The 21,438-nt window shown below is 40.4% G+C and overlaps 1 protein-coding gene across 2 annotated transcripts in view; it reads right to left on the bottom strand.

The window, feature by feature from the left end:
- scube3 (signal peptide, CUB domain, EGF-like 3) overlaps positions 1–21,256 on the bottom strand; it is a 71,541-nt gene extending 50,285 nt beyond the window's left edge. The window contains exons 1-2 of one of the 2 annotated variants that reach the window (XM_023406267.2): positions 20,844–21,256; positions 3,281–3,403 (exon numbers count right to left, since the gene is read on the bottom strand). In XM_023406267.2, coding sequence (XP_023262035.1) covers positions 3,281–3,403; positions 20,844–20,943 — 223 coding nt within the window. In that variant the 5' untranslated portion in view covers positions 20,944–21,256. The remainder of the gene's footprint in view (positions 1–3,280; positions 3,404–20,843) is intronic. The other variant, XM_023406266.2, reaches the window with a different exon arrangement.
- Positions 21,257–21,438: the final 182 nt, after the last annotated feature.

Here is a 21,438-nt window from a genome sequence, read left to right as displayed (position 1 = left end):
GAGATTTTGGGGAAATGCACCAATTTGCTTTCTTGCAAAGAGTTAGATGAGAAGATTGATACCACACTCTCATAGCTGTCTGTTAAATAAGAAGCTACCACCACCAGCTGGTTAGTTTAGCTTGGCATAAAGATTGGAAACAGGGGGGAATAGGTACACGAACGTAACAAAATCCACCTCTAAAGATCACACCTTAAGACGTGATACTGTATCTTGTGTGTTTAATCCATACAAAAATCAAAGAGTAAAAAAAGATCATTAGTTTTACATTTGTTTGTTTGTTTGGTACAGATTCACTGATGTGGTTATTACTGAGCTGGTATGTGAATTTTTGGCTCACCGTTCCCAGTCTTGATGCTAAGCTAAGCTAACCAGACGCTTACTGTAACTTCATACTTCATACTTAGTTACCATACCGTTTTGAGAGTAGTGTTGATCTTCTCACTATCTGTTGAATTATTCCTTTAAAACCTGGGCATAGTTCAGCCATTTGGTCCAAGTTTTAGAGAAATTAAATCTGTTTTGTTCCATCTCTACTTCCATAAGAGCACTTCGGAGGTAAACAGGGATCTGACATCGGCTGTGGTAATTAGTAGGTTCACCTTCTACTGATGTAGCTTGGATATAAGCCAGAGCTTCACTTATATTGTTTTGTTTTTAAAGCATAATACTGATAGTCAAAATTTTATGCCATATTTTTAATATCCTAAAATTTGACCACTTTCATGCCAGGACATTGCTTTTTTCCCTTGGAATTTTATTGTTGGCAGGATATAAAAGCATCTGAAACAGCACTTTGTCCAGTATGGGCACCTTTCTACCATGACGCAGCGAATAAAGTCCGTGGTGAAATACAACAATGTCATAATTATTACAAATAACATTCCTAGACAATTAAAGGTAAAAAGGAAATAAGTCTGTAAGGAAAGTTTTAACTACTTTATGCTGTGTATGTCATTGGAAAGGAATTTCTATTAAATTAGCACTGACATTATTGACATCATTGACATTACAGAGTGATCGGCAGCCAGTGCTTAATAAAAGGTAATTATTGGCCATCACACAGATGAATCAAACTAACCCCTAAAGTTGATCAGTGCTGGTAGCTAAAACTGAAGCAATGTGACACATAAATGAGAGAGCAGAGGCAGAAAGATAAAGAGAGACTGCAGATTGGCATGACAGCCTGAGTGGAGTTGTCTGTTATGGTTATGATGATGGTTGAGGGGCCCATACTGAGGAGACCTAGACAAGGTGGTTTGAGAACACAGCGCACTTCAACTCAGCACTTACTGGCCCATTTAGGGCCTGGATGATCCTGGATGTTCAGCTCCTCTTTGAGACTGCCTCACTCGTGCCTTAATTGGACTTGACAGCAGAGGGATGGGACTGCAACAAAGAAACACTCTGCTGCTCCCTGCCTCTCCACTTCCCACACATCTCTGTCATTCCCCGATCACAGCACACAATCACTCATCATTTTCCTACTCCACTCTAAACCTGAAAAACATCCTACCACATGTAAATGTAGACATGACTCTACTGCAATAGCTCTGAATTTGCATTTATTCAGTGCTTGTCTCATACTAATGAGTCAACTCCCATATTTTGTCCCTTAATATCCACTAGACGTGGATTTGTCTCATGGTCAAGCTTTTATGTAACTTTTTAGAAACACCAACTATGTAATAGGAAGAATAACAAATATCAAATAAAAGACATTTTATCATACTTTTGCAGGGAAAGAGGATCCTGGGCTTGTTTCTGTCACTATTCCTGTTGTTTAAACTAAATCACAAAAGCTGAAAATCAATAGTTTTTTGTAAAGATTGTAAAGAGTGCCAACGCCCTCCCAAAAATATCACATCATTCATCTGTGAAGCATTAATAGATAACACATGTTTTAAAAACAATAAACTAATAATAATAAAAGCCAGTATGAAAAACAACTGGAAAGGGTGGGAATAAACACAAATCAAATTAATGGAGTCATTAAAATAAAATAAAATAAATAGAAAATTAAATATGAAAAAAAATTAAATGACCTTCAAAAATCCTGTGATGATTTATTATCAGGTTTTCCTGGCTGACTTCCCTTAAGAGAAACTTACCTTCACAAACCATAAAGACCTGTACAGTGGAGGACAGATCAAGATGGTCCCATCTGATGACAACATAGCGCTTCCACTTATACACACAGATATTGGCAGCAGCTACACTGAACAAAGCCTTTAGATCAACCACTAAAACTTAAAACTCCAATCTGAACCACAGACTGTACATACATAAAAGTTGGTCAAGCGTGACAGCTCTACACAACTTGGAACCATGAGAATGTTTTCTTTTTTATCATTGTCTTCATACTTTCTGCTGCCCCCGTTTAACACAAATATGTGACAGCCAGGTACACACAGAACTTCTTGTGCATGGATAATGTCAACAGACTGTGCGACAGCATGCTCCTCAAATCGGACCACCAGTTGCTGAAACACTTATCTATTTATTTCTTATTTTATGAGTGTTGCTTTAGAGTTTTTTTTTTTTTTTTTTTTTAAAACAAGCATATCAGCCTTGAGGAGCCATCAGCTAACCTTCACTTCAATGGAAACCCAATCTTGCACATATTTTACAACAGATTCAATAAAGCAAACTTTTTATAACCTACAGGCAGAAGGCCATGAAAAACACTCGGTCAAGTAAATGAAAGAATAATAATAGTAAGGAAAGAAATGACATTGTGAAATATGGTTTTGTAATAATACTAATAAAAATTGTGGGATATAATGATCCGGAGGCTTTGAGCACATTGAAAAAGGCTAGAAAAACAGACTTGTGTCTGACAGTCTATGAGGCCTGCCTCTGGCTGTGGAAATATCCCTGACTGCTTGGCAGGGCCTCTGACTGCCATTTCAGTCGCTATCTTAATTCTCTCCTCTAACATGTGCAGGAAATTTACTGCTTCATTTCATCTTGTCACAAAGGAGCACTCTGCACCTGGCTCTCCCCTCTCTCCGTCCGCTGCTCGCTCTCATCTCGCCTCCCTCTTCAGGAGAGTCTTAAAGCTAATGAGTTATGTTGAGTGAGACAGAAGCTCTTATCAAGCCTGTCACTGGCCCAGGGGCTTACGTTCATAGAGAGATATGGCACATCAACATGAGAAATGTGGCTTTTACTTCAGTGTACTGTAAAACTCCTGCCCATGCTCCAGCAGAAGGGAAGAGAAAGTCTGTGCCTCCAACCACAGGTGAAAACGAGCGCATTAATCCAATCAGACTTTTACCTTCACAATGTTTGCCATCCCCTTTATAGCCTGACTTGCAGATACATTTGTATGACTTCAGGGTGTTCTGGCAGATGGCATCGATGCTGCAGTTGTCAAGCGCCTCTGCACACTCGTCCACATCTACAGAGGGGGAAAGAAGAGGGAGGGGCGGTTAGTTGATGGAGCTGAAACCGCCTTGATACCAGTGTCACGTACATACCAGAAACAATAGTTATTTTCTGAATGTCAAACACAATGTAATTGATTGTGCTAACATTTGACCACTCTGACTGAAAGACCAAATACAAAGACACACAAATTGACAAAAGTAAAAATTAATAAGAAGATTCATATGAATCCTATTGCCATAATTTTGAGTTTAATTTGATAAATTGGTGCCATTTTCAAATAGGTTTGTTCCAAAATGACGAGCAGTCTCTTATTTGTAATCACAAGTAAATATCCACTTATTGATTGTGCTGCAGTGACCTTTAACTGATGAACTGGACATTTGGCTCTTAAAAAACGCTCATGGAATTTTGAATGTTTGACTTTTTATGAAAAAAAGAAATATCTTGGAGCCTGAGTAATACATGAAGATAAAAAATTATTAAAACAACCACAGTGAACCACAATATCCCAGGTTCATGTCCTTTGCTGGATTCTTTCTCTCTGTCCCTTTATTTTTCTGTCATCTGTCCAATCCATTAAATAAAGACTGCCCAAAAAATAATTGTGAAAAAACAATAAAGTCTTGAAAATTGGCATTTGACTAACAGCCTTAGTTGGGCTAAAAAGAAAACAAGATAACAGCATAATAAAATTTGCTCTGAAGACAAAGTACAACTTAGGCTGATTAACTTTGAGTCATTAATTTAAAAAGCATCTGGTCAAAACGTATCGGACAAATTGAAATTTCGATAGTGGCACTAGAAGTCAATTCAAGACAATTCTTACTAAGGGGAACATAAATGTCAGTATTGAATTTCATGGCAATCCAAGCAATATCTGTTGAGACATTTCAACAAAACAAAAAATGTTAATGTTAGTGCGGCACTACATGAGAAGTCAGGGCATCGCAAAATGCAATAGGATTTATCCTCTGGACATCATCAAAGTCTGTACAAAATTTCATGGTAAAGTAATTCATCAAATATTTGTTGACATATTCCAGTCTGGAGCAAAGCGAGGGGCCAGCCAACTGACTCACAATGTCATCCCTAAAGCCATTTTGTTAACATGGAAAAAAAAAAAAAAAAAAAAAAAAAAATCAGTAAAAAGTGCCTTTTCACAAGGAGCATTCATTGGATAAATTTTCAGTTTTCAACATGTAATGTTTTGCATGAACTTCAATCAAAGAAGAATGTCAAATCCCAGACCAACCACATGGATTTACACCTAGCTAGCACGTCTCTCCCTGAATATCTGATGTGGGCAGAGATGAAATAGGATAAAAGGTAACTGTTGTGTAACTGCAGCATTGAGTTTGAATTATAAAGGAAAGAATCTTAAAAGATAAGAATGGAAATGGATTTAACCAGAAGTATGATCAGGTTTGCCTCATGGAGCCCCTAATCCCACCAAATCCCAGTTAACTAGCCCAGGTGTTTAGGATTACCCCCCTGCACACAGGGGAAGGGCAGCTTAACCAGGTTTACATAGCTTCTAGTATCCACTCTTATCACAAACCCTCTGCAGGAGCTGGCTGATCCCACTGGGAAATGACCTGCAACCTAAACCCCTGAGCTTAGCATATTGCCTATATCTGCCTGTTCCTGGAGGACATGAGATCTTCTGTGGAAAGGAGGACAATGACAGTGCAGAATTCACAAAAGTTTGTGCAAAGTTTGTATCACAAGACCAAATCTAATACACCCATGACAACACCTTCAGGCAAACACAGTGGAAACATCACAATAGCAGGTTACTAATGCTGGTATTACTCCAGGAAGAACACAAAGCTGTCGTTAGTTGGAGAGTCACGTACACATACTCATCCTGCTATTATGCAAGCTCAACAAAAAGTTTGCACATGCAGTTTCCAGTGATACCTGATGACTGTGTAAAAACCATTAATCTGACTCAAGGTTAGGTTTGATAAGACTGACAGCCTGCAGCCATGCCACTGGCTCTGCGAGGCTGTACTTAAGACACAGAGGCGCTTTGACTTTGGATGCTAACATGCTCACAATGACAACAGAGAGCTGAAGTGAAAATAGAACTTTCAGTTCGGGTCCCAGAACTAATAAAATCCCTAATAAAAAGGGAAATTTGTAATAACGCAAATACCTAAAACAGTCTTGCCAAGCATATTACAATTCAAACTGAGGGGGACAATTAATTTATGCACCAAATTTCATGTTAATCCATCCAACACTTTTCCAAACATTTTTAATTAAAAAAACAAAAATGTCAAATTCATGGTGGCGCTAGAGGAGAAGTCGGGGATCACAAAGCCATTTAGTGATGCAGGAGCTGCTCAAACCCTCTATTGATTTGTATTATGTGAAAACAATATGAATTCACCTGAGGAGCAGTCTGGGTCCTTTCTCCTTACAGTCCATCTTCCAGAATAAGAGCATGACAGGCCGTGTGCGGAAGTGTTTTTCAATAGAGGACGTATTAATCACAAGAAAATATCTGTCTTATTGTCAGGTTTCTTTGTGCCAAGTCTCTCTGGTAATTAATATTCATTATGACAGAAACTCAAAGAATCCCTCTTTTCATCTTGTTATTAATGTTTCCATCTGGAGCATCAGTTCACTTTATCTTTCCAGTCTGCAAGGTTGTCAACTCTCGCACTTTTACTTTGAGACACACACAAACACACTCTTAGGCTTGCACACTCCCATTTTCCAAACACGCCTGAAGTTGGAAACTGCATTTACGATTCAAAGATTAACAGCACAACACATCAACTGTCAGCACATCAGTTTAACCTGTATAGCTGTGATATTTATATCTGTACACAGTATATATGTGTGAGTGTGTGTGTTTGTGTGTGTGTGTGTGTGTGTGTGTGTGTGTGTGTGTGTGTATATATAGTGCAGGAAAATGTCACTTGTGTATTTGTTTCACTATAACTCTCAAATTTGCATCTAAAACAGGTTGATACTGTCGTCGCTTCAGGCAATTGTTGAGAGCAAAAGCGCGGCTCTAGATATTGAGCTGTAAGTATCTCCACTGTTGGTAAGTGCCATGTTATGATACATAATAACATCAGTAGAAATGATGACAGAGAGAAGTTTGCTGTGAATTTCGTCTTGTAAAACAAACAAAACAGAGTGTATGCTTGGTAAAAACCATCTACACCGGTGACATTGTGTGACTGTGCTAAAGCTGTTCCCTCCTCAAAAGTTTCCTTTGAGCAGTTGGCAATTAACTACAACTTTTATAACTTTAACTTTATTTGCATCTTTGTGCAAATATTACTCACAACCTAACATCTGTAGCATGGCACAGTTAAAGCACAAGCTAAGATTTCACTAACAATGAATATCGACATATGAAAAATAACTTAACAGCCTGTGCAAACTGTTTTCCTACAGTGAGCAACCTATTTACCGAGATCCAGAAATTAACTTGGACTCAGACAGACATATAATGGACACTAATGTCAAACGAACTCATAAGACTTCCACGTTCCCATCGCCTTTGGTGTGAGCTCCACAAAATGAAATAAATACAAATGAAGAAATCCTGGCCCACAAACTACAATCATCCATGTCTGTCAAAACATTGTTTAAAAAATCCACCCATAAAAGTTACTGGGAGCGTTCCAATGGACACATGGACAACAAAAGCTAAACTGACTGGTCTTGTTGGAAACCCAAACTGACTTTGCCATGGAAATAAACATGTCGGAATCAATAGACCCTTCGCTTCAGTTCATAGGACGCTCCTCTAAGAGCTTGAGAAAAAAAGAAAACATGCAGCATTTTCAGTAATGCTGCCCTGGTAATTGACTCATGCCAGAGATGAAAAGATTGTGTTTTTCATTGAGAGTTTCTTTCATTCTTTTGTGCTGAGGAATCAAGTTGTTGGGAACAAGTTAAGGCAGCAGAGGATGAAACCGGCGCTTTGAGACAAGGATGAATAAACAAAGTCAAAACAACAAATCCAAAGAAGAAAGATGTTAGGCAATGCTCAGATGTTTAAACATTTTCCTGCGGGGAATGTGTCATTTTGAATATTGCTGCTGCTGTGGCTCTCCTCTGGTTCATGCACTTGAGCATATTAAAGCCACAAATAGCTTGAGCCTGTGTTTAAACCCACTGACATTCTTGGAATATTGAATTCGATGATTTTGTTGGATGAAACCATGTCGCGCAGTAATGAAGCAGGTTTTCTTTCTCCTGAAACCAATTTACATCATGCTCCATTGTATGCTCAATAAAACTTTCAATTTTGCAGTATGTCAAACATCTAAATCCCTCAATGAATTGTTGCATGTTCTTGCCTCAGCAAAGCAAACTTTTCATTTTCGGGGGCTGGAGTTAGGGGGGATGCAGGCCTAAGTGGGCATATAAAAGGGATTTATTATAATTGTATTAAATTTGCTGGATAAAACGTCCTTATTCCCTCAGAGGTGGTGATTAGGAAAGTTACTCTGAAAAGCCATTCGTCCATTTATTCCAAAGCAGTCCCCACATGTAAGTCAGAGCTGCCAGCTAAGGGCTGCTGGCTGTGGAGGTGAGACCTTGTCAGAGGTGCTTTCCTCTCTGATTTATTGGAAGGCCCTGGGATAAGCAGTGTATTTAGCTGGGCCAACTCGAGGGGGTGTTTGCAGGAATAAGACTCAGAGGGGAGAGCGCGAGTGTGTGGGAGAAGGTGTGTAGTTCAAACATAGGGTAATGTTTACTTTGAGTGTTGAGACCCTTGCTGTTTGCTTTGCCCCAACCCACCGCCCCACCTCCACTCCCTCTAACCCATCACCTCTCCTTCAGATACAGAAATAGACTTGAGTGTAGCTGGGACACCCATAGGTGTAGCTTTACTCGCACCGCCTGCAGCCAACTCCAAAATAATTGTCAAAAATATGTACCAAGTGATGCATTCAGTCAGTGAGAGCAATAAAATATTCAGCTGCGTTTTTCCTGACAGAATGACTGGGTGCAACATTTGAACATCTGCGGTTACACATTAGAGACAAAAACTTCTTTCTTGACAAAGACATTTTCAGAAGAAATCCTTCATTTTCATGAGCCCCTTGTGGCAGAGGAGGAAGGGTGCTGGGTTCAATTCCATAAAAAGGTGTTCTTGGGATCACAGTGTTTGTCATACTATGTATAATTACAAAGGAACAAGTATTGTAATTATCCATCATAGAACCACACTTACACTATACTTAGGGTTGCGGTTGAGCAGGATGGGGTTAAGGTCAGGATAATTACTTTATGTACAGAGCAGCAGAGTCTAAATAGCTATACTGTATGAACGCAAACAGTAACACCTCTTTTGTCTTTTTGTTGTAAATGATCTGTATGATGTTGAATTCTAACAACTTCCATTTGTTGTAAAGCAAAACAACAGGTCTGGAAATGTGACTAATTTCCTCTGGAATTCATTTGGGGTCACTGGAAACACAGCAAAGTCTGTCCAATGATACAGAAAACGGAAATTTGAAAAGAACGATCTTTTCCTGCATTTCTGTAAACGACAGCACAAAAAAAGCATTATTCACACACTTAAAAGATCCGCTCCGGACTGATAAAAACTCTACGTTGAATCTGTTTTTTCCTCACAGAAGCTAAACATTGTTAAAATGACATTCACTTTACCTCCCTCATGAAAGAAATCCAATGTCACTGATTTCAGAAGTTCAACTACAACACACAAATTGTCTCCAGCTTCACCGAAAAAGTCAATTCTCTGTGTATGTGTGTTTCCACGTCACGTTTGCGTAAGTTGCATATTGAACCACACTTATGATGCTACATAATTATACTCGTATGTGCATACAGCAAACTCAGACTTGAGGTGAGCACAGAGAAACTTTCCACCTTCAGAGGATGAACGTAACAGAGGCCTTTTAGTGTCGAGCTTTCCACATCTACACCGTTCTGCGCAGTGACGCTCAAACATCCAAGAGAAGCAACAATAAGCAAAACACATATTTGAGTGGAGGGGGAAATTAGCACATTTATACCAATAATGTCCACATATACAGCCATAATGCTGCTGTGTGTTTGAATCAAAATCAAAACTGAAAGTTTTGATTTATTTATTTTTTTAAAGCAGTGTGTGTACAGTATACATACGTACTGTATATGTAAAACACATCACATCCAAATTGCCAAACTGCATGTGTAGACATCCTGTGCTGTTTATAGTACACATTAATGTAATGTGATGTGAGTCTTTCCTTTAATCTGGGGCCCTGAGAGGAAGTGAGGACGAGGTTGTGGAGAGGACAGGAACTATGGCCGGTTGTCGCAACATTATCACAGCACCCTGTGAAAATGTCGTGGATTTTCAAGTTGTGCAGGGCTTGAGACCAGCAACCCCCCCACCCCCACCACCACCCCCCCCAAAAAAAAGTGGTTTTGATGAAATGCAGACGTCAACATTAACACAAAATTTAGCATCTCACCCCCTCTCCTGCCCATATCCTCTAATGAAGGGACACAGTGTTGGCTGTCCAGCAAGGCTCTGAAAAGTTGTGAATAAAAATATCAACTGCTTCCATTCGGGATATTTACTCTCATCCTTCACACACTCTAAATGTTTAGGAATCATGACCACTGACTGATGCTGTGCTTTCAAAAACTGTGATCACAACTTCAAAACCCTGGGTCCCTCCCTGCTTATGTCCACCAACCATGAAGCCTCAGATGGATCTGAGGGCGACAGGAAAATGAACAGGAACATGCAAGCTGAGCTTCAGGAGAGCAATATTATGTTAACAAGTCAAAAAACATTAACTGTGTCAAATCTATGGCTTTACCTTGTTTATACCTAGCCATGTTTTCCTTTTTATTACTTTGTCATTACATCTAATCTATGCCAATTAGTTGTATGAAACAATGACAGCAATGATTGACCTTTGTAGGGTTGTTACATTACTTAAAAGGTGCATTCTGCCAAATTTACACATTCATTTCAGTTTACTTGTCACAGGGATTACCACTCCGTGAATCCGTGAAAACAGTTATAGTATAACGTCCTTATAGGAGGGCCAAAGGAAAGATGCTACCAAACTGCATTATGGGAATTGTAAGATTTAGTGTTTTTGAAGTTTGGTGCAAGAATTTTTTTTCCATTCTTTTTTTTTTAACTGTTTCTGTTGAGTCCCCTAACTTTGTAGAAGTGTAACACTAAATCACAGCAATTTAAGAACATTTTATTACCCCTTTATTCTATAAATCAATCGTTTGGTCGATAAAATATTAGAAAATAGTAAAAAAAATCCTCTCACCTAAGGCATTATATGACTTCATTACTACAGCTCTGATTTAACCTGCAATAATAAGTTTCCATGTGCTAATTTTGTCCAAAATAAATTATCTAGGGCACAATAAAGTTGTCATTTGTACAGTCATCCATCACTTCATTTTAATCAAAACCAGTGCCAAAGCCCCATCTATATTCAACCAAATGTTATGTTTTGGTGCACACATAGTCACTGAACTAGTTTCCTCTCTGAGGATCAATAAAGTAATCTAATCTAAATATTTATTATATACCTTTTTAATTTCTTTTTAATTTACAGAAGCGAATAATGACCCTGTAATATTATTTACTTTGTTTTGTTAAGTTTCCAAGATTTAGCTCAGCATCTTCAGTCCAACATAATAATGCACTCCCTTCAATTCTTTATTCCACAACTGTCTGCTTCTGTGTTACGCAAACGCTGATATATAATGCATTTGTATTTGGGATGTCCTTATTACAACAGCTTGACTAGCTGTGTCCACTTCTTCAATCTGTTAACACCTTTGTGAGCCTTTTATAGTGTGTGTGCTTTCCAACAACAGTGACAGCGATGAGCCTGGAGACTGCAGAGTAAAGAGCAAGTGGACTCACCTCGTGTCATTTATAAAACATCTCTAGAGGTAGCTCAGACTCAAGCTCCGCGAATAAATAAATAATGGCCATTCTCTGTGATTTTGATCATAGACCAAGCATCTGGTGCTGTGCCTTTCCTTTAGCATGTGTGGCCTTAATAGACTATGACTCACAGACCTCCGGACCACCTCTAGAAGGAAAACACTTATTACAGTAATTAAGTGAATCATAGAGTAATACTAGGCGAGCACAGAGAGTGGCTGACATGACACACTCTAAGTGTCGGAGATCTAATTCATACCACTCTGAATAATTGAGCATAACTTGTAACCATTTCCCATTAGGAGCCGAAGTGACAAGCAATTCATTTGTACCTTTCAAGGGAGTTTTCATCCTTCTTGGCATGTGTCCTTCACTGTTAATGACTTCTTGGCCTCATGCAGCATATTTTATATGTGGGAAGGGTGGCACTTACTCCAGCTGTGTACCTTATATTTATACAACCAGAGCTAACTGACATGACACTCTCCCCTCTGCACACAGCAATTACATTCATTGGTGGTTGCTTTAGCCAGATACAGTACCAACTATAAAGATGGCAACGTAGCTATTACAGCACAAGTGTGATATTTTTAGATGTTTCCTGTCAAACTGAGGTATAAAGTGAATGGTTCTCTGTGTAAGCTGTGAAGCAGGCATTAACTACTAAAGCTCAGAAAAGTGAAGTGCAGTGGGCTGGAAGTGACTGGACATGTGCTTCATTTAAATGCTGAGAGACAGCACAATCACTTCACGCCAACATTTCACTTAAACGGATATAACAAGTGTTAAGGGGCGTGTCAAAAACTGTTTGTACTGTATTTCGACCAGCCTGCGTAAGGGGACACCGCAGCAGAAAATATAAAATCTGGAAAGGTTTACCTTTACATATGGAGGCATAAACCCAAAGGTCAATATGGGACAGTTGATCTTTCACAGTAAACACAAAATTATCTAGCTCAAAACTGATTGTGCACTCAGCTGAAAGATTTACAAATATTTTCATAGCAGACAATGTGAGATTGAATGAGAAGAGTGAATCAACAGCCAATTGTTGGATTAAAATCTCCAACTAATAATTCGTTTCATTATTGAGTAATGTATCTATAATTTTCTCAATGAATCATTTTGTCTATAGAATAAAATATAATATATAAAAACTGAAATAGTAATAAAAATAGTAATTTTACTAACTAACAGTGAAAAAACCCAAAGACTGAAAATTAAAATCACACATGACAAAGAAAAGCATCAAATCCTCACATTCAAAAAAGTGAAAGCAGCATAAGCCTCACAATTCTTCTGTATGGCAAATAAATAGTTGTTGTTTCAGCTATGCGATTATGATTAAGGTGATGATTTTTATTATTATTACTGAAAAGTACAATAAATGTTATGCAGTCACAGTGGACATTACATTTACCTCTCAACTTGTCGCTCAACCTGATGCATATTTTTCCCAAAAACTTGGTTGTGTATCATCACTGGGATTTAAATTCAAAGTGTACCCTGCAGCTAATCAGTGCAGCACCATGTCATGTCTGCCAACTCTAAATAGGCTTATATAATTACAAAAATATAATTGTGTTGACATTTTTTTTTTTTTTTCATAAAAAAGTTGGCTCAGGCTAATGTTCCTACTCTCACATTTTCACCAACAGATGGATCCTATTAAATTTGAAATTCCATTTTCCCACCTACCCATGTTCTCATCAGTGTAAAGCAATATGAAAAAATTAAATCTGCGATATCCTAGCAATATTTCACATTCCTGGGCAATGGAAGTACCCAATGTAAACTTGTGAATGACATGTCAACTATATTGTACAACAGTATATCAGGTGCTGTGATCGTCACAGAAAATTACAGGAGGGACTGAATGCCTGTAGAGCTGCAATGATTAGTTGAATAATTGATTAGTTGATCAACAAAATTAATCAGCATTCTAAGTCTTCTGTGATAATAAAGTGGACATCTTTGGGTTTTGGACTGTAGGTCGAACAAAACAAGACATTTTAGGATGTTGGCTCTCTTCTTCTATTTGCTGCCATTTTATAGAAAATAAGAAAATAATCTGTAGAGTAATCGATGATGAAAATTATTGTTAGTTGCAGCCCATAAATGCCTGTATGATGGAAAGCTGTAACGATTTAATACAAAAGAGACATGAACAGTACTTGCCATTAATCAGCACAATAAGCCATCACAGACTGCAATAAATATAAATGTCTGGAGTTCACCAGAGGTGATTAAACACTGCAGAGGGTCATATGGTTTTTCCTGTGCCTCTGTCCATTGAGGAAGTCTCAAATTCATCAGTGAAGTCATCCCTCTTTCTACCCAGAATGCATTGGCCAGAGCCCACCACATAAATAACTTGCCTTTTTTTCATCTGGATTCCTTGATGTATTAGGTTGGATTTTTCCATTACTAAGCAGAATAAGAGCATTTCCTTTCACTTCCAGCAGTCTCTAAAGCTGGAGCTCACCATCAGGAATGTAAACACACGCAGTCTGTAAACAAGGCTCTCTCTGACCCCCAACCCCCCTCCGACAACGCTGACCACCGCAGACCAGCCTAATGATGTCCCTCGCTGACCCCCCCAAACTCTCAAAGAGAGACGCGGCCCCATTATTCAGCCAAGAGGTCACAGGAGGGAGCAGGAAAGAGGGCGAAAGAGAAGAAACGATGGTGTAGAGTCAGTCATGGGCCTAAAAAAAGTACAGAGATTGAGGTGACAGTCCCACTGATATCTTCTCCTGAATCACACTATCCCCAACCAGCAAGTAATGGAACAGAAAAACAAATGTAGGCTCTGTGGTGGGGGGTTAGAGGATTAATGATCTCAGAGCCACTGCAGCCAGCTGTGGGACAGCACTGAGGCTCCTCAGCGAGCCATCAGGGCTTGTGAGGGGGGCTCTAGAGGTGAGCACAAGAGTGTGGGGTCAGAGTGTCGTCGACTCTGACTCCATCCTCCCCCGAAACCAACAGGGATGTTGTCAGCACAGCGCCGCATCTGCACAGAGAACAAAGGCCACTGACAGGGTGAGAGGGAAAGAGAAGGAAGAGATGGAAGCGGGAGAGAGAGTTTTCTAATTTTAACCACAATGCCACAGTTGAGAGAAGCATCACAGGCCTCATTTGGAACATATTGTTCAGATTAAAGCCTTGATAAATAAACAAGCTGCATACAAGCTCTGCACTCCTTTCTCCTGAGTGTGAGGGTTCGAATGTTCCTTACTGAACTCTGGTTCGGCATACAAAGCAGTTGTCCTGGTGTTCTCAGGAAAGTTTGGGTGATTTAAATTTGATTTTTTTTTCCCCCTATCCTCTGTTGCACTGAAAGCTACAGCTTTGTCAGCCCTGCAACCATACTAAATGAGGTGACAAATGGTGGTCACAAGGGCCTCGCTTGCTGCTGATAAAGTGAATTTCTGTTCGAGGAAGGAAGAAAAGGTACCATGACACAGGGATCGCAACAGCTGATGGGGTCCCCTGGGGAGCAACAGGGAATCTGCAATGTCCACAGGTTAAGATTTTGTTTGGCTGTGACCTAACATTCGTACTGCATTCAGAATCTGGAAGTCAGTCTAATGGTTTAAATTCAGCATATGTTTTCTATCGAGGAGTTATATGAGAAGACTGATACCACTCTCATCTGTTTCTATTAAATATGAAGCTATCCCCAGCAGTTGGTTAGCTTAGCATGAACACTGGAAACAGGGGGAAATATGTACCCGGGATCTACTCAAAGATAACAAAATCCATCTACAAGCATCTCTAAAGCTCACAAATTTACATGAGACATCTTGTGTGTTTAACCCATACAAAAACCAAAATGTAAAAACATAGTCTTGTGGTTTCACAGGGGGTTAAATGCAGGATTGTGTCCTTGCCAGCCAAAACATAGTTCCACACAGAAACCCCTCTAAAAGCACAAGTTGTTGCATGTTTTTTTTGTGGTATATTCAAAAAACAAGATATAACAGAGCAACAAGTCCTGCAACCTTAACAACCATATGGGTCGTTTTTTTAAAACCCGACCCATAGGAGTGTCTCCTGAGACAGTGCCCCTACGGCAGTATGCGTACCAGACCTCGGTTGTCATGGTTACAATAATAAACAAACAGACTGTACCAAAAGCGGAGTACCTACCTTTGTCACCATGGTTACTATAATAAAGGTCATGGCTTGGTTAGGTTTAGGCACTAAAACTACTTGGTTAGGTTTAGGAGAAGATCGTCATTTGGGTTAAAATAAGTACTTCCTCAACATAAGTATAACAACGTAATAACAACGTTGGTAACTTTGTCGAATGGTCACGGATAATAGAAAAAACATAAACCACTGGTTTCATACGGGAATCGAACAACGCTCTCTGGTGTTGTATTCCTGTGTTTTGTTGACCCGTCCAACCACCCCAAACCTCCTCCTGATGCAGACTTTGTCGCTCTTTATACTATGTCACTGCACTTTTCCCTTTCCTCCTGTCATAGTTACTACGGCCACAAGATGTCACTTAACCACATATGTAACTATGGGTCTAATGACCTGCTGCACAAAAAACCTATGGGTTTGTTTTTTACATGAGGAATGTCTAACAGAGCTTTAGAGATGCTGGTAGGTGAATTTTTGGCTCGCTGTTTTCCCATGTTCAGTCTTGATGCTAAGCTAAGCTAACCAGACGCTTGCTATAGCTTCATACTTACATACCATACAGTCTTGAGAGTGGTATTGATCTTCGCATACATCTGTCGAACTATGCCTTTAAGACCCGAGTTCAGTCGTTTGGTCCAGTTTTAAATAAATTAAATCTGTTTTGTTCCATCTCTACTTCCATAAGAGCACAGCTGTGGTAATTAGTAAGTTCACATCTTACTGATGTAGCTTGGATATAAGCCAGAGCTTCACTTATGTTTTTGTTTTGTTTTTAAAAGTATAATACTGATAGCCAACATTTTATGCCATATGTAATATCCTAAAATTTGGCCACTTTCCTGCCAAGATATTGCTTTTTCCCCTTGGAATTTTAATGTTGGCAGGATAAAAGCATCTCAAACAGCACTTTGTCGAGTATGGGCACCTTTCTACCATGACGCAGCCAATAAAGTCCGTGGTAAAATCTTTAAAGTTGCTACCAGCACGTCTAAAAGTCACTAAGTAACTTATTATTTGTTAATCCCTTCAAAAACCAAAGTGTGAAAACAACATTTTGACATGTTGGGGTTGCATTGGATTAAATAAGCAAAATATTATATATTATTATATTATATGCTTTATAGGTGCTGGTAGGCAGTTTTTGTAACCATTTGACAGAGCTAGGCTAGCTGTTTCCCCCTGTTTCAAGGCTTTGTGCTAAGCTAAGCTAACCAGCTGCTGTTTGCAGCCTTGAGTTTAACAGACAGTTTTAAAATTGTATCAAACTCACCTAACTCTCCACTAGAAAGTATATTTCCCCAACATGTTGAACTATTCCTTTACATTACTGCTGGAAACATTTATGTGATGCTGATAAATTCTTAATTTCCTAAATGGAAATGTGGCAGTAAAACTTTATCGCCTAACCTTGCAATTTTCCAAACAATCATTTGGAAAGTGCACTTATTGAAATTCTTGTTTTTGAGACCTTGAGTGGGAAGTCAGATTTTTTTTTAAGGCCAGAATCTTTGACACTCTGTTGCAGAGAGGAAAATGTCTTGGTTATACATTCCAGCGGCCAGGATGAAAGTGAGCAACTGTCCAGAACGAAGGCCCACTGAATCGCCTTGGGTCACAGCTTGTACCAGACAGTTTTAACTTTACATGCGCCTGTAAACATGGTGCTCATTCTGTATGTAGCTGCAGCCTGCCTGCCTGCCCTACAACTGAACTAAAGTGTTTGTATAAAGCTGCAGCTTGGCCACACTGAAGCCATGGAATTAAAAAAAAAAAAACTAGGCACAATAAGCTGGAGCCATCCTGTTTTTTTAAAGGATTCTCCCTCTATAATGGAGCCTCATTTTGGGAAGTGAAAGACCTACAGTCTGCTAAGTGCAGTCATTAATATCCAGTCTAAAATCACTCATCGCAGTCATCCACATTCACTTGTCCTCACAACACACCCACAGATCAAAGTCATCTTCGTGATTCATACCACATTGCTCTTGGACAGAATTGTTATCAAGTGTTTTCACCACTCAAGTAATGCCAAGATAATAATCTCTCTGCTCTCTCGGCTGCTCTGTAACAACATGTACAGTGGTTCTGGAGCAGCACTTGTCAGGCAGATGCTTTCTGAGTGCGTCTGCTGAGTGGTAAAGTGAAGCTGGATTGATCCCCTCCACCCACTCATCAACTAGTGGCCGAGGGCTAGCCTGAGGCGCGACCTGCCTCAGACACTCTGATCATAACGAGAACACAACTAGCTGACACTGCATGCCTGCTGCAGAGACGGAAAAGACAAACAAGCCCGACTCTCATCACAGGAGAGTACTTTTGTGTAGGGAAAAAAAAACATTTACAGGTTAGGAGCTCATCAGCTTTAATTGGGTTTACATGGTGAGAAGGAGATAAAGAAAATGAATGGGTGACCTGTCACTGTGGTCAATGAGTGATTCAAACTGTCATGTCCTGATCCACAGTGTCCTTAACTGCTCAAAGTCACAGAGCATCCCAACGAGGACAGAAGTGGTCTTTTTCCCTGGTTGACCTGAATACACCTTCCATTCGCTGGCTCTTAAAAATTACTTTGACAAAAACTGAGCTCCGGTACCTCGGCAGACAAATAGGGGCTTTTGCGCCTGCTTGTGTGAAGGCACATCCAGTCTCTGAGGGGTTAAGTGCAGCAGCTCAACAAATACCACTGAAGGAGCTTGTCAGGACTCAGGGGTAATGCTGAAACCACACAGCCTGAGAAATGAGAGCGAAGGTGATGAAAGTGGTGTCAAAATGTTAAAGTGAGATGACTGGCCATTTTCACACAGGATAGTGCCTGCCAGTCTTTTTTTTTTTTTACCCCTCCTTCTTTCTGCTAAACAGCAAGCGCTCGTAAGTTCAAGGCCAAAGGGATAGACAGAAATAAAAAGGCCCATTTAAATGGTTCTTTTATGTGGCTTCACATACAGTTTCAAAGAACTGTCCAAATTACCACAGACACAGCCCATACACTCACTCATTGTCCCAATTATGCGCACACATACACTGACCTTTGCGTGCTTACACAGACCTGCAGCATATCCAGCTTTCTATCAAGTAACAAAAGTGGGCTGGAGATGACTGCAGAAAGCGGTGAAAGGGGCAGAGGGGAGCTGTGCACATCTTTTATGTTGCAAAAATATAAATAGCACATTGGCTGACAGGGAGCTTTCTGACACAGTGGGTGTAATGCAGTCGTTGCTTATGGCTGACAGAGAAAAAGCACAGCTACTTCATTAAGTGCAAAGGAAAGGAAGCGGGGACAAAGCAAACAAAGCAAGAGTTGGGTGAAAAAGGAAAGGGGTGAGCGGGTGTTGGGGGTGGGTGCAAGGGGGATTTCTTCTTCCCTTCCATGTCGCTCATAGTGGAGACTCAGGCAGCATCTCTAGGTAAGCCTCCCCGTCACTTGGGCCTCATATTGCCAGGGCTGCTTGGTTCCCACAGTGTGCCCAGGCCTGGATCTGGCCTTCCTCCCTGCTCAGGCAGCCCTGCGTCTTTAGACCCCCAGGCCCCGGAGCAGAGGTTACACCAACATAGCCAGCCACGGCAGCATGTCAGCCCCACACCAACCGTTGCCTTGGTGCCGCTGCATTAGCGAAGAGCTCCTGACTCTGTTCGAGGGAGAGTGATTTGCCATGACGTCTGTGGCTCCCCTCTTTCCTTTCCTTCTCTTTTCCTCGCTTGCTGCTGCTCACTCGCTAAGAAACCTCCTCTCTCACCGTCTGTCTCTGCACCCTTAATCTCTGCTGTTTCCCCGCTCTCATTTTTCCCTTCTTTGTCATTCTCTCCACCACATCCTCAAACCTTCCCTCCCTCATTCCACTGCTCTTTCACTTTTTTTTTCCTATAGTAATGACTGATGCCTGAAACTCAGTGCCATGATTAGACTGACATTGATGAAAGACAAAGACTCTTGTCAGCAACATCTGCGTTGAATAAATATTGAGCTGACAAATTGTGCAGCTTTTTTTTTTTCTAGTCACTGTTCCTCTCTCTGTTTCTGCATTTTTCAAAATTGTTCCCAGCTTGCAGACTTGTCAGTGCCACAGACTTGCCACCAACATCAAACACTGTATTTATTTTCAGTTAGGCACAAAATATGCTCACAAATAACTTCACAACCAAACACAGATAGTATGTCACTGCAGGGCTGCTTGTCTTGCACTGATAAACAGGAACTGGAGGAGAAGCCTATCAAGTGGGGGTCGTCCGGCGTTTCACTGTGTGACCAACAAACAGGTGCATGCCACTACAGAGAAACTCTCATACTGAAGCATTCCACACTACAAGGAAGTGTGTAATCGATGTTGTGGAAAATAAAGTGAGAAAAAAGTAGTTCTAATTGCAAAATGTAAATATTGAGTTTTCCCACAAGTGGGGGCAGACCACCCAGGATGCAAAATAGTCACCCACCCCCTTTCTCTTTTTGCCTTGTCGACCGCCCGAGAGATGTCTTTTTGTGTGTGCAAAACATCACCAACCACAATCAACACTCACACAGAAACCATGATGTGTCTTTGCATGCAAATACTTCTGGCAGCTCTGCCTTGGCATTTTGTATTGTGGGAAAATTAAGTGATGAAAACCTGGAGGAGAAGACTGAGTGGATCAGAAATGGAGTGAATAACACACCGTGTCTGTCTTGTTCCTGTAAGGTGCCAGAGTTTTTTTAGTTTTTTTAAATTCAGGCTGCCCTTGTCTGGTCTGAATAATTTCTCACAAGACAAGGGAGCAAGAGGGCAGCCAGCTGGGCAGGACGGTACTGTAGCTGCAGTGTCTGACAGACACAGACTCCTCCATGTGTGTGTTACAGGCTGGTGTCAAATACTTGTCTGGACTGTGACAAATGCCTCCTGGTAGTCTCACTACAATTACCTGCAGGATTAGCTATGAAACATAACTGTTCACACTGCTGATGCTGTTTGAAGATCAAAGACAACTGTTTTTTTTTTTTTAACAACTTAATTTAAGCCTCATTATGTTTCCTTTCTCTTCTGTCCTGGCAAGTCAGCAGAAATATGAGGAAACTGAGCACACTGACACAAGAAAACAGCTATTAAGAGATTGCCAAATTAGGCACTGAATCGAGAGAAGGTGTCTGATTGAATTAAACTAAGAATAATTGATGGAGAAAAGTAACTTAAAACTTCAATCTTACCCTCTACATTCGGCTCATAACTTGTTGTTATACACATAAATTCAAAATCCATTTATTTAAACTACTGATCTCAATTTTTATAAGTGTCTTCTTTCCAAACGCATCCAATACATCTATTAATGAGGCACCAAGCAGTCAAGCAAAAAGCAGCACATTCCCAGCCACGATGAGTAAAATCAAAGCTATTTAGAGGTGAAAACTTACCTTGAGTGGTTTTACTTCCTGAAGCTGACTGTTGGACAAAGACGACCAAGCAGAAACCTACAAATCCAAGGCTTGCGCGAATCAAAGCGTGCATATACATGTTAACTTTCACTGTAGTTGAACACCAGCACTTTCTAAGGTCTGCGATGCGCAAGAGCACATACAAGGGTGTGTGTGTGGTATAAAGGTCTCTTGTTATTCCCTCTGAGCACCCGCTGACAGGATCCTGTGCGATCCCCTTTCCCTCTTTACGCCTGCTTATTTGAGTTTCAAGTGATCGGGGTTGAGGATAGCCCGACAACGCGGAGCGGAGGCAGGCTTTTTTGTTATCATGTTTCGAGCCAGACCAATGTCAATTTAAGAGAGAGAGAGAGAGAGAGAGAGAGAGAGAGAGAGAGAGAGAGAGAGAGAGAGTGAGTAAGAGAGAGAGAGAGAGAGAGAGAGAGAGAGAGATGGAGTGGAGCGGCGGGGTCTGAAGGGGGAGGAGAGAAGAGGAAGCAGCGTCCGCGCTGCGCTCCGGACTCCTCCGCTGCTCCTTCTCTGCCCTCACTGGCTGTCGCGACCTCCTTTTTTTTTTTTTTTTTTTTTTTTTTTT

This window comes from Seriola lalandi, unplaced genomic scaffold (genome assembly GCF_002814215.2).
Source record: "Seriola lalandi dorsalis isolate HSWRI2012SDOR001 ecotype SW California unplaced genomic scaffold, Sedor1 jcf7180002054297, whole genome shotgun sequence".
Taxonomy (NCBI): domain Eukaryota; kingdom Metazoa; phylum Chordata; class Actinopteri; order Carangiformes; family Carangidae; genus Seriola; species Seriola lalandi.
The sequence above is the reverse complement of the archived record's forward strand: the minus strand, read 5'-3'. Positions and strand labels throughout refer to the sequence as shown.